General features: G+C 37.3%; 2 protein-coding genes and 1 long non-coding RNA gene across 3 annotated transcripts; 1 reads left to right on the top strand and 2 right to left on the bottom strand.

The window, feature by feature from the left end:
- Window positions 1-1,445: 1,445 nt before the first annotated feature.
- Window positions 1,446-3,842, top strand: myl7 (myosin, light chain 7, regulatory). The gene is made up of 7 exons (XM_044196409.1): window positions 1,446-1,583; window positions 1,787-1,888; window positions 2,644-2,719; window positions 2,932-3,036; window positions 3,120-3,198; window positions 3,309-3,357; window positions 3,451-3,842. Exons 1-7 carry the CDS (start codon window positions 1,581-1,583, stop codon window positions 3,553-3,555), a joined length of 519 nt encoding a protein of 172 aa, XP_044052344.1. The 5' UTR covers window positions 1,446-1,580; the 3' UTR covers window positions 3,556-3,842.
- A 1,681-nt stretch (window positions 3,843-5,523) lies between these two features.
- Window positions 5,524-12,543, bottom strand: agpat9l (1-acylglycerol-3-phosphate O-acyltransferase 9, like). Its single transcript, XM_044196407.1, has 14 exons — window positions 12,401-12,543; window positions 11,874-12,030; window positions 11,678-11,744; window positions 10,211-10,359; window positions 9,929-10,074; window positions 9,235-9,309; window positions 9,031-9,120; window positions 8,848-8,941; window positions 8,630-8,745; window positions 8,202-8,257; window positions 7,912-7,997; window positions 7,662-7,790; window positions 7,434-7,513; window positions 5,524-6,955 (listed from the first exon to the last, which is right to left on the bottom strand). Exons 2-14 carry the CDS (start codon window positions 12,015-12,017, stop codon window positions 6,847-6,849), a joined length of 1,341 nt encoding a protein of 446 aa, XP_044052342.1. The 5' UTR covers window positions 12,018-12,030; window positions 12,401-12,543; the 3' UTR covers window positions 5,524-6,846.
- Window positions 12,544-14,295: 1,752 nt separating this feature from the next.
- Window positions 14,296-15,688, bottom strand: LOC122876293. The gene is made up of 3 exons (XR_006378050.1): window positions 15,586-15,688; window positions 15,092-15,270; window positions 14,296-14,972 (listed from the first exon to the last, which is right to left on the bottom strand). It is a non-coding gene; the product is annotated as an uncharacterized LOC122876293 (long non-coding RNA).
- Window positions 15,689-15,988: the final 300 nt, after the last annotated feature.

Genomic DNA, 15,988 nt, shown 5'->3' on the forward strand with positions numbered 1-15,988 from the left:
TCAAAAATGGCTGATGTATTATTGATGATTATATATGATTGCATTATATTACCAGTGCAAACTGGTTGTACAACACAAGGATTCTTTTTGTAAATGCTGTCAAATTCATTGCTTTGTTGTGTAGTAATTCCTGGTTGTGGGCAAGTTTGTAATATATATATATATATATATATATATATATATATATATATATATATATATATATATATATATATATATATATATATATATATATATATATATATATATATATATATATATATATATATAGATATATATATATATATATATATATAGATATATAGATAGAATATATATATTATATATATATATATATATATATATATATATATATATATATATATATATATATATATATATATATATATATATATATATATATATATATATATATATATATATATATATATATATAATATTTCTTTGGTATTGTATATTTATATTTTATGTTTACAACCTTATTTGTGTTAGCCAGTAGGTTATAGTTTTTTATATGTGCATAATGAAATGTGCTTTGGATGTGAATAAGCTTAGCTGTAAATAAAATTGCATAATTAAACTAAAGTATTGTACTTTAAATTTACTTTATTGTTTGTTTTCGGTTGGCAATACTAATGTAATGACTTCCAAGTCATGTAATACACCTTTAACACGATGTCAGAATCAAAGCTATAGGTGTAATTGTGCTATTAATATTACACTGATGAAGTAAAAGCTACCAAACATGAATATAATTCTTCCCTGTAAATGCAGCAACTATTATGCTAGATTTTGTGCTTTCATTACAATAACACACTAGAAAAAGGATCCAGAACAACAATTTCAATTTTTAATTTAGTTTGCACAGGAAAAGATTTTAGCTGTCCAAAGTAAATCAAGTTTTAACAAGTGTTATTCCTACTTATTTCCCTTGGTCCTAGATAATATACCAGTTGCTTTTTTTAAAGTTGGTTTTATTTGTTCACAGCCTTTTCATTTTCATATAAAACAGAGTTTCACAATGAGAGAGGTATGAAATAATAATAGAAACCATCAGAAAAGTACACTAGTGAACTTCAAAAAAGCATTTAGTCCATGCACTTCTCTCCCTTGGAGACCCCTGAGCTTATCATATCTCATTTTCTGGAATAATAGGAAATAATTATATTTGTAGGAAACCAGGCTTAAGGTCTGTTTTGTAGCATCACACAGTGTTGTTACTGAAGTCTTAATAATAGTGCACATAAAACATACATTTAAGTTACCTTTTGAGCTTGATTTGACCTCTGAAGAGTAACTTTATTTGGTTGAGTGACTGTCAAACGTCAGAGATCACTTCCCCCTGTCTCCTCTATCCCTCTGTTCTCTTCATATCTCCATTTTCCAGCCCCAGAGGAATCCTGGCTGCTTCACCTCTTATCGGGTCCCTTCAATGACACACAGAGAGCAGCCATGGCCATGTAAGGGACTGTGCTGCCCACCACAGGCTATTATAGGAAGGTAGAAGATAAGATGGGCCATACATAAAACCCACCCCAGCATCACACCTTGGCTGGGAGTCCACGTACGAGCACTCAGACATGGTAAGTCAGTCAGCATTTTCAGTCTTTTGATACTTTCAGTCAATGATGTTTTAAAAAGAAATCTAATTTAGGCTATTGTGTATTTAAGAACATTATTTTGCTATTGAGAGCAGCTGTTTTGTATAAACAGCTGCACAAAACATGAGCAGTAAAAAATGTTTTAAAAAAATCAGCGTGTAAACTGTTTGTGTTCATCTTCTCAGGCAAGTAAGAAGGCCTCCAATAAGAGACAGAGGGGAGGACAGAAGTCTTGCTCCAATGTCTTCTCCATGTTCGAGCAGTCCCAGATACAGGAGTTCAAAGAGGTGCAGTACCGTGTCTTGTCCTACCTTGACACAGCTCCCTTTAAAACTTTTCTTGGAGGAAATTTGTATGGAAACCTGTGCTTGTTGATTTTCAAACTCATGCAAGGGAAGGGAAATTTTTAGTTTAATTAGTCTCTATTGGAATGATTGGAGTAGCCTTATAAACATACAGCATGGATGAAAAGCAAATCCATTTTACTTTTTGTTTGCAGGAGAGATTAAAAATGTAAAACAATTAGGAGTTAGTAGCTTGATTCTCTAAAGCAGTTATTCATTTTTGTACAGACTGTATTTTGTTAATTTCAACCAAAAACAATGAAAATGTTTCACATTTTAAGCTAATTTATCAATATTCAGAAAAGAGTGTCAGTATTCCACCTGCCATAATTACCCTCTGCTATTTTTAGAAAACAACTCCTTGTACAATAAGTCCTATAAAAGATCATTGCAACAATTCCTTACTTTCATTTTCAACAATTATGAATAATGTAGAACTTGCCTTGGAGAAACTTCTGAAGCACAGATTGTAAAGAGCAAATTTTATTGCTATTCACTAATAAATCTTTGTATGACTAAATTCACCTCTTTTGACCCTTTTTTTGAGAAGAAAAAAAGAAGCCTGAAATATAATTCAATGTACTTCTTACATTTGGTTAAGGAAGAAATGATTATTGTGAACTGTGCAGGGTGAAATGCCCACTTTCATTTGAATTCAGTATTATCAGTATTATTGTTTGTGCTTGTTATTTGTACAGGCTTTTGGCTGCATTGACCAAGACAGAGATGGTGTTATCAAAAAACAGGACCTGAGGGAGACCTATGGACAGCTGGGTATTTTCTTTACCTTTAACTCTTTATATTTTAAATCTTTTAACTGATACCTAAAAATAAAAAAGTGTAGGATCTACTGATGTAACCTGCTTTTTCTTACTGCATTTGATAAATGTGTTTAAGTGGGTTTACTGTGTGTGCATTTGCATGTGTGTGTGTGTGTGTGTGTGTGTGTGTGTGTGTGTGTGTGTGTGTGTGTGTTTGTGTACCAGGGAAGCTTAATGTCCAAGATGAGGAGCTGGATGAGATGTTGAATGAGGGGAAGGGTCCCATCAACTTCACCGTGTTCCTGACTCTTTTTGGGGAAAAACTCAACGGTGAGAACTTTTCATAGATGTTTAAACAAATCTTCTTTGATGAACTTTTAAAAGGTGCTTGACGATGCTTTGTTTTCCTCCAGGTACCGATCCTGAAGACACCATACTTGCTGCCTTCAAACTTTTTGACCCCAATGGGACGGGCTTTGTTAATAAGGATGAGTAAGATACATTTTATTAATTACCTTTCACGTTATTCATATTTTCCATATTAGCCGTAACATTACAGTATCTTATTTATCCACCACACTTTTTTGGTCTTGTTTTTCCAGGTTTAGACGATTACTGATGAACCAAGCCGATAAATTCACAGCAGAGGAGGTTTGTGTTTTCTACTTTTATAGTGACAGACTCTCATACTATTCTTTAAGATAATAATTTCACCAGGAAAATTGTCACTTCATAAACCTCTAGGTGGATCAGGCCTTCGCCCTCGCTCCCATTGACCCTACTGGCAACATCGACTACAAGTCGCTCTGCTACATCATCACGCATGGAGATGAGAAGGAAGAATCCTAACAAGGACTGTAATCCGTGTAGTCATACAGGTCATCTAAACATGCTGACAACTGTTTTTACACTGACTGGTTATTATTCAAAAACATTAATGACTGATGGAATAATGTTGGACTAGATTCATTCAACATCCACTATTCAACATATATAAATGCTGTTGTTCTGTTGGTATTAAAAAGTGGCTAATTTGTTTGTATGCTATTGAGAATAAGGTGTTGGGCTCTCCCAAAACTTCTTTGTAAAAACTCCTTACCATAGCTGTGATCCCAAAATAAAAAGTCTGAACATCACACATGGAAAAGTCCTACCCTTGATTGTTTCAAAAAGTAAATTAAGTCTAACTCAACTCATCAAGAAATATGTAACTTGCGTACAAATTACATTAAAAGTAAAGGAAAATTACTGTAAATTCCATAAAGAAGCAGTAGTTCTTTCTGTACTGTAATTTTTGTTCCTCTGTATATTGAGAAAGTTATGGCAACCATAATAAAACCCTTTCAGGACCAAGTGGATAAACTCAGACAACAAACTAAGACGACGACTGTTTTTCATGGTTGGTAAAATGTTTTGTGATATAATATTTTCCACAGGCTGCTTGTAAATGCATAAAGGACTACTTCTAAATATTTTACAGTAAAGTAAAGAAGATGTAGTGCTTCCATCACATACACAGACGCCCCACTGCTGTTCCATTCTTTCTAGACACTGTTGCCATGGATACAACAACAAACACCTCCATAAACTCCACAGCCACATTTTCCTGCTCACACAGCAAACAGCCTGTCAACAACAAGAGGACAAGGAGTGTGTGAAACTCTGCAAGGCAAGCTCCACTTTCAGCACATTTACAACAGCGAAGTTTCATCTAAATGACTGAGTTTATTTTTTAATTCTGAAATCTGTAGTCCTACTGGCGGACATGCCTATTGCATCTGGAGCAACAGGCAGGGTGATTGTAGGAGGAGTAGATACAAGCACAACATGGACACCATATGGACTGAAGAGGAAGACCAAAGCTGCCAACAGGAACTATGACTCCTATTTGCAGCGGTGGGTACCTAGATTACTGCACTGAAATGTAACCTGCACCTTTCACCTTTCAAAAAAGATTTGCAATATTTTGCATCGATGGATAGATAAATAACACTATTGCTGTGACTTTTCAGTTCACAAAATAGAAAACTTTCAATGTTCTTTATATTCAAAGCACATTATAGGGATTGTCAATGCAGGGAATACATTTTAAGAAAGTCAGAAATTTGGTTTGATCATGTTTTTTTTTTTTTAGTGATACAGACAATAAAAGCACTAAATAGAAAATGTACCAGTGTTGTTAAAGGCTCAATCTGTACTTTTGTAACTGTTAAATTGCAGGTATATTTACAAATAATTCAAAAGTTTGCCATGCAAATGAAAAAGCTGCATTTTGTGTGGAATGGTTATATTTTGTGGCCCCCCCAGTTTAGTTAATCCAACTGCAGATGTTACTGTAACCAACCAGCTGAGGCCAGTGCAGGCTGATGTAAACATGGAAAGACACTTATTCCCCAGTTTTCCAGCAGCTAATTAAATAATAACTACACGTAAGTGATGAAAACTAACATAACTAATTAGCTAGCTAAATTTAAGATCATAGCCTACAAGAAACACAAGACATAATGTAATAACAGATTGTTAGAGCCAGGGCTGCTCTGAACGTAGAAATCGTCGTATTCTTTGAGGTAAAACCACAGACGATTTGCCACAGAGCAGCTTTATGGTTTTTTAATTGCTAAGAGATAAAAGCAACTTAATTTAAAAACTGGCAGTCTGAATCAACATAAATATTTCACTATACCATTAGTTTCTACTGGCTGGCTCTCTTCAAAGGAAGAGACAGGAAGTCACATTTCAAAATAAGCTGTGACACACTGGCTGTTGTCCACTACACATCAGTGTGAATAAATTAGACTCAGCTGAGTTTCTTGGCACTCACATGTAAACGTATTTTTATTGTTGATGTTATTTGCAGATATCAGGAACAGAGAAAGAAAAACAAAAGTTGCAACTTGTTGAAGGTAAGTACTGTCATCAAGTAGAGGCTCACAACTGATTGGTTTAGAGGCTGTCAGGCACAATGTGGTACTGTGTCATTCATGTGATTAAGTGATGTTTATTTTACACAGGGCATGCAGGACAACACAGATCCCAGTGATCATGAGAATGATGGTGAGAACGCTGACAATTTGAAACGAAAGAAATATCTGGATTGCATCAACATTCACGCAGATTCAGTGAGTGAACTTAAAACAATTCCTTCCTTAATTTGCTTTAAGGAGCCACAGAGGGGGACCCACAGGAGAATGGCAGCAGTGAAGATCAAACTTCAGGAAAACCATCCAGTGCAGAGAGAACCAAAAAGTCTCTGCTCTGTGTTCTCCTTTAAGGCCGTCACATCTCATGTGAATAATTAATGAACTGGGCTTTCACACTCAGCGTTATCATGTATTATTTAAGTGCCAAACCTTTGTGTCTCTTGTGCTTTACCTTTGCAGTTCTGTGAAAAAAGGGTGAGGGGTCAAAGGTTACCAAAAACACTGTGCAAGAAGTTTCCTTTTTGAATAACTAAAAACTAAGCTATATGTCAATCAGTGCTATATTCAATAATAGAGGATTGTTTAAACAGGTTGAATTTTAACTGAAAACTATGTTATATAGGTGCTTATCAGTGTTAATTATGTTGCAGTATAACACTGCAAGATCTAAATTTCTCTTTGTATCTGTTATATGTGTTAAGTAATATGTCTTGTTATAAAACAGTACAACTACCTCAGGTTCTTTTTGCCACTGCACAATCCCACCGTGGGTACTGAAAGTGTAAACTAAAATTTATTTAAAAAAACAAATCAACAGCACTTGAATGGGTCAACAGACCGAAGGTAGAGGCATTCATGGATCTAGTTTTTCTAACCAGTAGCTTGTCTGCAATCACACATTTCATTCAGAGCATTTTCTCAGCACTAACATTCGATCACAACAGTAGCTACAGTTTCTTCAGCTGCAGTAAAAACAGAGAGCTTTCCCTTTTCAGTCCGTCTGTTTCTCATAAAGTTCAATATTGCACTTGTGTTTTCTGTGAATCACTGAGACTCTCCTCCTATTAGCTGTAGCCTACCTACGGTTTCACAGTGTGTTTAATTCCACATGGCAGTATTCCACCGTCAGGTCCGGCTAATGAGAACATACTAGAGGAGAGAGGACTGTATATTCTCCAAAAACATGGCAGGGATTTGTACAGCGTACTGGTTTGGGATCTCAGTCACTGTTGCTGCTGCTGTCGTCTCCCACCACCATGCTGCTGTACTGCTTCTGCTGCTGCTCTTTAAACGACTCCTTCACCTTTGCTCTCTTCAGGCCTCCATCCCTGCAGAGGCAGCAAGGTGGAGACAGGACAAACTGAGGGTGGTGCTAATCATTTAACCACATCTGTTCAATGTTAATGAATATCACAGTGTTTGGTGTTTTTCCATGTTTGACATTCAGTTAAAAGATTGCATGTTCCTCTGTGGATTCAAATTTTTTCATCATTCCTTCGGAAACCTTTTCAAAAACCCATTTGGTGAATTCAAAACTTGAATCTTTTATCAATTCAAAAGTTGATAAAAGATTTTCACCCACCAGCTGTAATACATTACACAATTACATTTGTGTTCAAACACTATGGGTTGGTTTCTTAGTCACAGATTAAGCCTTGACCTGGACTAAACTGAATTTTGAATTCTTCATATAAAAGTCATTTCCTTACAGAACAAGTCTCAAGTCTGTTTTCAGGTAAAAAGAGAAGAACAACACTCCAGAACAAAGAAATAACAATTGAAGAAAGTGAAGAGGTTGAATCTTACCACTGTAGATCCACCAGCCCTCCCTGGTGAGCGATGGCTGACTTAACTCTGTTGGCAAACTGGACAGCATCTTCCCCCTCCTGCCATTTTTTAATAAAAAACAAACTCAGTCTACTGTGCTGTGTGTCTGTGCATGTACATATACAGACGGGTGGGGGTGGCCTCTGTGGGCTGTACATGTGGCTATATGCATGCATGTGCTCACATGCTTCAGCACGTCATACACACCTGTTGGTGCATGGCTGGCAGGTACCAGACATTACAGACAAGGGCCCAGCTGGTCATCATCCTCAGCAGGTAACTGACCATGCTGTACTTGGAACTGTTCCAGAAAGCATCTCCAAACTTTGGATCATACTAAAGTTCAGAAATACATAAAAGTGCAGTGAGGAACTGTACTTTGAAATATGTAAGCCAGAAAGCCAGAAAAAAATCTGAATGAGGCATTAAGCTTGATTGTCAGACAAGACTGAAGTACCTTAATGGCTACTGGGTATATCATTGCTCCGATTTCAAAACTTCCCTTTTTAAACATCATGACAGATGTGTTGTTGACACAGGTTCCTGTGGAAACCAGACATCAGGAGATTAAAAGGGGACAGAGTTGTGTGAGCTCTGTCCAAGCCCACATAAAATCAGTGGCCAGATTGCCATCAGGCACCGAGCTAAAACAACAACGCTCACTGAGTTTTATCTTTGATGATACAAAGACAAACATAAAACTGGTGTGGATAAAGTAACTCTATCTCTCTACATGGTCACACTTACCCTCTGGAAATATCAATATGGGAAGCTTTGTCTTGTCGTTCACATGATCCTTCAACCTGGAAGCAACACAAAGAGGTACTGGAAACCATTTCCTGACTATATAAATATCGAAATATTGCACCTTTGAAGAAGTTTTTTAACATTTGGGACAATACATCAAACATCTGGAACGAGTGTCGGGGTGAAGATGTAATATTATGAGATACTGGAATCCAAACTGTATGAGTCACTGTTCAATAGCAACTTTCCAAAACATATCTGTTCTTGTTTGGATAATAACAGATACAGAAACTCTAGAAGAGATTACTGCCAGGAAAATGCCAACCTCTCTTAGTACCAGAGCAGCCACAGAGAGAAAACACAGGCAAGAAAAACATGCAAAGTCAAGCCTGAAAAGACGTGCTGAAGTTGAGGAGTGGAAAACTGACCTTTTGGTCACTAGGTGGCGATCTTTCATCTCTGCTCTCTCAAACCAAACATGAGGACAGGACCTCACCATGGCTCTCTGGATGACTCCCATCAAACCTCCATGAACCTGACCCACCTGACAAACACATTTAGGCAATTATGGCAGCACGTCATGATTTAGCATGAACAATTACCTATTAGTATAGAAATGTTAAAATAAAAGAAGTTGCTTCTGTACCATAGCATAACACCCATCGTTGCAGAGAATCACAATGTCAATGGGAGTGGTGTGATTGGCAACACAGATTCCTCCTTTTTTAGGTTTATTTTCCCTGTTGTTGCGAGGTGAAGACATGAAGTCAATATCAGAAGATATTCCTGATCTTTGTTAGAAAGTTACACGGTAAGGAGTCTCACTTACCTGTTGTGATAGCGGATGGTGGCAGAGAGTCCTCGAGCACAGATCCTGTAGCACATTACATGGACCCATTCACTGAGCCAAAGCTTAATCCTAAAAACACACAAATAAGCAAACAAACATGAATGAGAAGGGAACTATTTCCTTGAGAAAAAAAGTTAGATATGAAATATGACTATTATTGAGATGGTTATAGTTTGTAGTCACCTCCAATTTGGAAGTAATCCGACTGCAGATGTTCCAATGACCAACCAGGTGAGGCCAATGCAGGCCAGTGTTATCCTGGAGAAAGTGGAACAACACATTTATATAAATACTGAACATCGGGAAAAACATTTTTATATGTCAGAGGTCTATGAAGTTTTTTATTTGTAGGCCAAACCTAAGTGAAAACTAACTTAACTCAGTGACTCATATTAAAATTATGGCCTTCACAAAACACAAGAAGCATGGTCTGATAGCAGCTTGTTAGAGAAATGGCTGGATTTAATGTACCAATTATGTTATTAATGAAGTTCAACTCAACAGCCAGAGCCAAACTTCCACAATTATTATTGGTGCAACAGTTAAGTGAATGGCAAACTTATCAGAAAATGAAGAAACTGCTCAAGCTTTAAACAAAAGAGATTACATTTTTGGATTTTTATGATTTTGCATTTTCATGAGCACATGGGAGAAGTTTGCCCTCAGGGCTTTCTGCCAGAAAGCCTTACTACTTGGCTAGGTTTAGGAAAAAAGAAAGGCAGAAAGCCTAATGTTTATCAGAACAAACAGTTCTAAATCTCCACCCACTGAGGTTTGATTCAACCTTTGACATTATTTTTGCTTAGAGGGCAATGCTACATTTGTATCACTACAGCTTAATTTTGCAGGTAGCATACTATATTCAGTATGTGTGTACCTGAGAGGGGCGAGGATGCAGTATCTCACAAAGATGCCGAGGCCATAGACCAGCGTCAGCTTCAGACTGATGTACTGGAAATCGTTGTTGGTGCGAGTCAGTAGGTTCCAGGACACCAGCTCCTCTGAAGTGAACCGCTGGGTCACCTGAATTCAAAAATGAGTGAAATTAAAAGTCATACTACCATAACCAGAGAGTCTGAAATGCAAAACCAGGGATTCCAAATCATGTGTTACCATTTACATAACAAATAGTGTTTTTGCAAATAAAGTAAAAATGTACCTCATCTTCTACAATGCTCCCAATTCCTCTCCGGGTGAAGTAGAAACAGTCACTAAGTGTAAAATCCCCACCCACTGGTGGTTTGGGGCGACTGCGTCTAAGTTCCTCTAATTCTTTCTCCATAGAGCCATCTTCCCTCTGGATGAGACCTAATACACACACACACACACACACACACACACACACACAGTCAAACTCAATCACCTGATAGGAATCATGCAACCTGGAGGAATAGTCAACTTTGTTATACCTTTTAAGATTGTGTTGATAGTATGGACGAATGGTCAACAGAAGAAAAAGAAAATCAAAGTTCATTCAGGAATGTGTTTCTTGGAAGGACGATACATTCTATATTTGGTGAGAATGATATAAAAATAAAAAACTAAAATAAATTATTACAGTGATTTAAAGCATAAAACCATTCTGGGACGTGCACTTCAGAGGAGAAAGAAAAAAATCAACAGCAATTCTGCATCACCAACAGTAAGAATGTACATGTGTCATTTGGCAGAACGAGCAGATTTCAACATGAAATACTGGCTCTGACACAGTAAGAGCCCACATAAGATATTGTATTGAACTTCTCATCGCAGCAGGGACTTTCCAAGAAAATTCACCTTAGCCAATAAAACGTGTCAACAACCCACCTAAAACATGGCCTTTCACCTTTTGACTTGAAATACATAATAATAACTGGAGAACTGCGCTGTTCAGAGAGCAAAAGGCTGCACTGCAGGTCTCAGAACAGTTAACAGTTGACCTCAGCTTAGACTCTACATTATCTGATAACCCAGCGGGCAAAGTCCAAAACCCTGAATTCAATATTCAATCAAAACTTTCAGAGCAATGTCAGACTTATCTCTGTTTATGAAGCACTTCTATTTCCTGTATTCATCGTTCACATTTAAAAATGTAACACGGACATCCTTTGGCTTTGCAGAGGCCACATTTTGCTGACATAACTAATGTCTTTATGTGTTAAAGCAGGGGATACCACCCTGTGTAGCTTAGTGACTGATAAAGAGTTGAGTGATTGCATCTTGTGAGATAGTTCCCGGAACAACTTCACCTTGTTGCCTGTCATAAAAGTTAACAGAGTCACGGTGCCAGACAGAGACAGTCCTGTAGTCCAAAATAAAAACCATTTAAACCTACCATTAAACGGTCACAGGGCTATCATCCTGTAAGAAATGTATCTGTATGCAGAAACAAAATACTTTCTGAACTGCACAGGTACTCAATTACTCTCTAAAAACTGAGCAATATCATTGCAACATGCTTGCCCAGACTTGTCACAAAGTATCTTATGAAATCCAGAATTGCAGCACAACATATATCTGTCACTAAACCCCCATCTTTCACAATAAGGGATATGACTACAACTTTGCTTTAGAAGAGTTTTCTTTAGAACTCAAAATCTATCTATCTACTTGGAACATCATTCCAGACACACCGTTCTGTACGCACCATTAGATGCAGAGGCTTTGAGTATTCGTTCATCTGCGTTTGCCTTCTGTATCTTCAGAGTGGCCCACTGTAGAGGAGGACAGACAGGAGACATTCAAGGCCATGTCTTATGTGAACCACTGGATGAGAATCAGAATATCTTCATAGCTTAAAGCATGTACATCTGCGAGGAGCGTAACAATATAAACAACAGTACCTCTAAGGTTTTGACCAGGATGGTCATGTAGATCTCGGAGATGCCCAGTGAGAAGCCAAACATGGCTGGGATCATGATGAGGCTGATAATGAGGTACAGCCAGATCTTCAGCACCCAAAGCACCAATGCCCAGAAGTCTTCCATCTCCACCTTATTCCTTGAGGTACACAAGAGCAGCAAGTGTCGTTAATTTCACTATTGTCACCAAACTAACACAGACAAGATAGATCCATCCTGTGTAAGGCACAATCACTTGTGAGCATATGAAGGTCAACAATGACAAGGGGAGCAAAATAAACACTCCACTTAATTTAATCAGGAGTAAAGCCTCAACAGGTCACAGTACACTTCACAGAAACACACACTAACACAGTGCACAGAAACACATGCATTCCTGCCAATATAAACAAAACCATGAATAACCAAACTATGAGAGGGTTTTTCTGTACTTCATTATTTCTGTTAGTTCTAAAAATGTTCTACAATTACCAGCGGCTGTATTTTCAAGTTACACACGCTCATCTTACCTGTCAAAGTTGAGTCCACATGTCCTTTCTTCCCGAGAAATAACTCAAAAGCCAGAACTCAGAGAGTATACACGCCTACTTCCTACTAGAACAAAGTTCACGGAGCAGTGCCCGACAGCGCCTCCTGTGGACAGAAAGGGATATGTACTTATCCATTTTACAAACCACTGGATAAGGTTGTAAAATGTTAAAACTTTTAATTTTGGACCATAGAGATGTCTGCAATTGTTTCTAATGCTGTTTGTGTGTGCTTGTGTGTGGCTATTCAGTTGTTCTTCTGCTGTACTCAGGTCTCTCTTGAAAAAGAGACCTTGACCTCAATGAGATGACCTGATTAGATAAAGCTTATGATAATAAAAAATACAATAAAATAAAACAGAATTGGAGTTTGTTGGTTCATTCTTGACCTTGGATATGGCAGAATGGCAAAATTCTTATTACAAGGTCCATTTACTTGATTTTTCTGGAGTCTTTCATGAGAGCAATTTGCTCTGAGTAAACTCTATCCGCTGATGAAGACCACAGGATATGGCTGAAAGGACCTTGTGATTAAATGTTTTTGGTCAAACACTGAAAATGTGAAAAAACTGATCTTTGGTCAACTTCATGTTGCGGGTTAAACTGGTGCAACAACTTTATTTCACTGATATAATTTTTCTTTTTTTGGGATTCATATGATTTTCAGTTTCTCTTGTCATTTGAGCGCATCAATCACTAACCCAGCGGCTAAAATGCTGACCTGAAACTGATGCATTTTGGGAAACAGTAATACTTCTGTCATAAAAGGCCCCAAACCTCTCTGACATGCTACTCTCCACAACACAGGGAAGCCTTTATTAGGAATGTGGCCACAATCTCTTCATGTAAAAGCCTCTCTCTCCCATCTAAGACTGACAAAAGGTCCTGATTATTTTCCAGGTTCAGACATTTCACAGTCTGTTGCACATTACTGTAACAGGGGACTTCAGGGGGTCAGTTTGGGTAATGTCTCTGGGAATGATAAGAGGGCGATTCATTCTGGGATTGAACCTAATCCAGAGAGCTTTCTAAATCACAATCTGGATACTTGGCAAAGATGCATTTTCAAAAGAAAACTGGCTGCCTGTCACAGTAACATACAGGAATACAATGTAAAAAACTTACCGTGAAATTCACAGTACTTGACTGGCAGCAATCGACAAGTAACTTACTGTAAAAAAAAATCTGTAATTAACTGGCAGCAATTGACAAGTAATTTACTGTAAAATAAAACACAGCCATTTCCAAGTACAGTATTTTTGATGACAGTATACGGTAGCCAATTATTCACCGTAAGAAATCACATTACACTGGCAGCAGGGTTGCAGGCCAGTTAGTGTAATTTTTACAGTGGCTTCACTATGATTCAATTAGTTATTTACTGTGATTAGAGAATACAGGAAAACTGTGTAATTTCTACAGCTGTATTTGGAGGAAATAAGTAAAATACTGTATATCTGGTATATTTAGCTGATTTAACAGTTAATTACAAGCATTTTAAATACTTTAACTGCATAAGGTTTGCCACCTATGTTGTATAATGCACATAAGTCAATTCAGCTATTATTTCACTTCAGTTGAACAATGTCGGCATTCGTAGTTGCCCATCATGACTAACCAGGAAACCGTAATGCTCCCATACAGAGGATCTAAACGTCACAGGAGGATCCTTATCTTGAAAAAACTGGTTGTCAACAACAACCACAATGACAAGGGGAGCAAAATAAACACTCCACTTAATTTAATCAGGAGTAAAGCCTCAACAGGTCACAGTACACTTCACAGAAACACACACTAACACAGTGCACAGAAACACTGACGATCAGAATCACATGCATTCCTGCCAATATAAACAAACCCACGAATAACCAAACTCTGAGAGGGCTCTTCTGTAATTAGACTACAAGACTGTATACATGCAGCATTATTTCTGTTTGTTCTAAAATGTTCTACAATTACCAGCAGCTTTATTTTCAAGTTACACACGCTCATCTTACCTGTCAAAGGTAAACCAGTAAAACTGCTTTATTTATTTTTATTTAAAAGGTTTATTTAAAAAAATATAACTTACATTCATAACTGTTCAAAATGGTCTTACGAAGTCCTTCAAGTGCAAAAATGATTTTTTAAAAATTCACATATAGTATATTCCCATATCAAAGAGAATATTTGAATAATGGTCTCAAATAAGTCAGATTAAAAAAAAACACTGAGTTGGTTGGAATTACTTGTACCCAACAACAACTCATACGATACATGTAGAAATAAATGCATGTCTCTAAAATAACCCCAAATAAAGGCCTGGTCCCCTGCCACTGAGGTAAAGAAAGGTCATCAACACCAATTGAGAACATGGTCTTAAAAACAATAAAAAGTTAATTTTGTACTTCACAATACAGAAAGTGCATATGCTTTTTAACTACATGCCAACAATGAAACAATACAAAAAGCCACAGCCACAACAGCTGAGTCTCCGTTAATCTGCTGAACAAGAAAAGGATGAAATGGAGAGCACTTCAGGTCCAGATCCCGACCCAGAGGCTCCAAGGAGTGGCTAGATATATTGAAAAGAACAAAGAGGACAACATATTAAATCACCCAAAAGAGAGAGAGAGACAGAGAGTGAGACAGAGGCATCTTGGTGTGTGTGTGTGTGTATATGCTTCTTCTTACCATTTTAGAAATGGCACTGGTAGTCCATCAGCTTGCAGAGTAGAGTGGAAACACGCGGGTTCACTGCAACCTGTTTCCCTGTACGTCGCCCTGCGGTTTTAGATGTCACTTTTCCTTTTGACGTTTTTGTCTCTCTCTCTCTCTCTCTCTCTCTCTCAGGGTTCATGCCAATGAAGCGCCTGAAAAGTGTCAGAAACACACGCAACATTTAATGCAGATTTTTTTCAGCTTTATGAAGCATATAATCACGTTTATGGAATGGAAGTTTTCCTCCCACCATATATTTTTAATGCGGGCAACATCTACATTATGTACATGTAGAAGAAAAACCAGATTATGTTGAAAATCAATCAGAAACATTTTTCAAGGAGTAAATTCAAGCATATTCCTAACCTTGAAAACGTAACGATTAAAATTAAGCCTTTTCCAAACTTTTAAGACTTTGTATGAGCCCTGTACATATGTAAAATGCAGGTTCTGAGGTTCAACCCTACCTTTGAATGAACTCCAATGTACATGCCACCTCCAATGTACAGCACTGAGTAAGCCAGACAGTGGCTCAGTGCTCACCATCCAGCTCCCATCAGTGAAGGTGTCTCCTGAAACCAAAATGAATAAAACACATGACATCAGTTATTTTTACCCATGCCATTTTTAGTTTTCGATCTTTTGACATTTAAATGATCTTTTTGTGAGTGAACTGATTTTTGAACTAACAAGAGGTAACAAACAATGAGCAATGTGCCCAGAATATACCTTGAAAAACTGAAACACATTCACTCAGACATGGTTAGGATTGTATCTTTATCTTATCGATACTCTTATCGGTCCAGTTCTTTATCAATAGTGTTACCGGTTCTTTTTCATTAGTTAAGAATTTGGGTTCTGGTTTGGGAG

The sequence above is a fragment of the Siniperca chuatsi genome, linkage group LG5 (assembly GCF_020085105.1).
Source record: "Siniperca chuatsi isolate FFG_IHB_CAS linkage group LG5, ASM2008510v1, whole genome shotgun sequence".
NCBI classification, from domain to species: domain Eukaryota; kingdom Metazoa; phylum Chordata; class Actinopteri; order Centrarchiformes; family Sinipercidae; genus Siniperca; species Siniperca chuatsi.

Bases quoted from the DNA above. Each gene is read 5' to 3' on its own strand.
- myl7 (XM_044196409.1), top strand. The intron at 1,889-2,643 runs GTGCAGTACCGT...TTATTTGTACAG, and splicing joins AGATACAGGAGTTCAAAGAG to GCTTTTGGCTGCATTGACCA. The intron at 2,720-2,931 runs GTATTTTCTTTA...TTTGTGTACCAG, and splicing joins GGAGACCTATGGACAGCTGG to GGAAGCTTAATGTCCAAGAT.
- agpat9l (XM_044196407.1), bottom strand. From the start codon at position 12,017: ATGGAAGACTTCTGGGCATTGGTGCTTTGGGTGCTGAAGATCTGGCTG. The intron at 8,746-8,847 runs GTACAGAAGCAA...TGTGTTTGTCAG, and splicing joins ACGATGGGTGTTATGCTATG to GTGGGTCAGGTTCATGGAGG. The intron at 7,514-7,661 runs GTGTGTATGACG...AAAAAATGGCAG, and splicing joins TGCCAGCCATGCACCAACAG to GAGGGGGAAGATGCTGTCCA.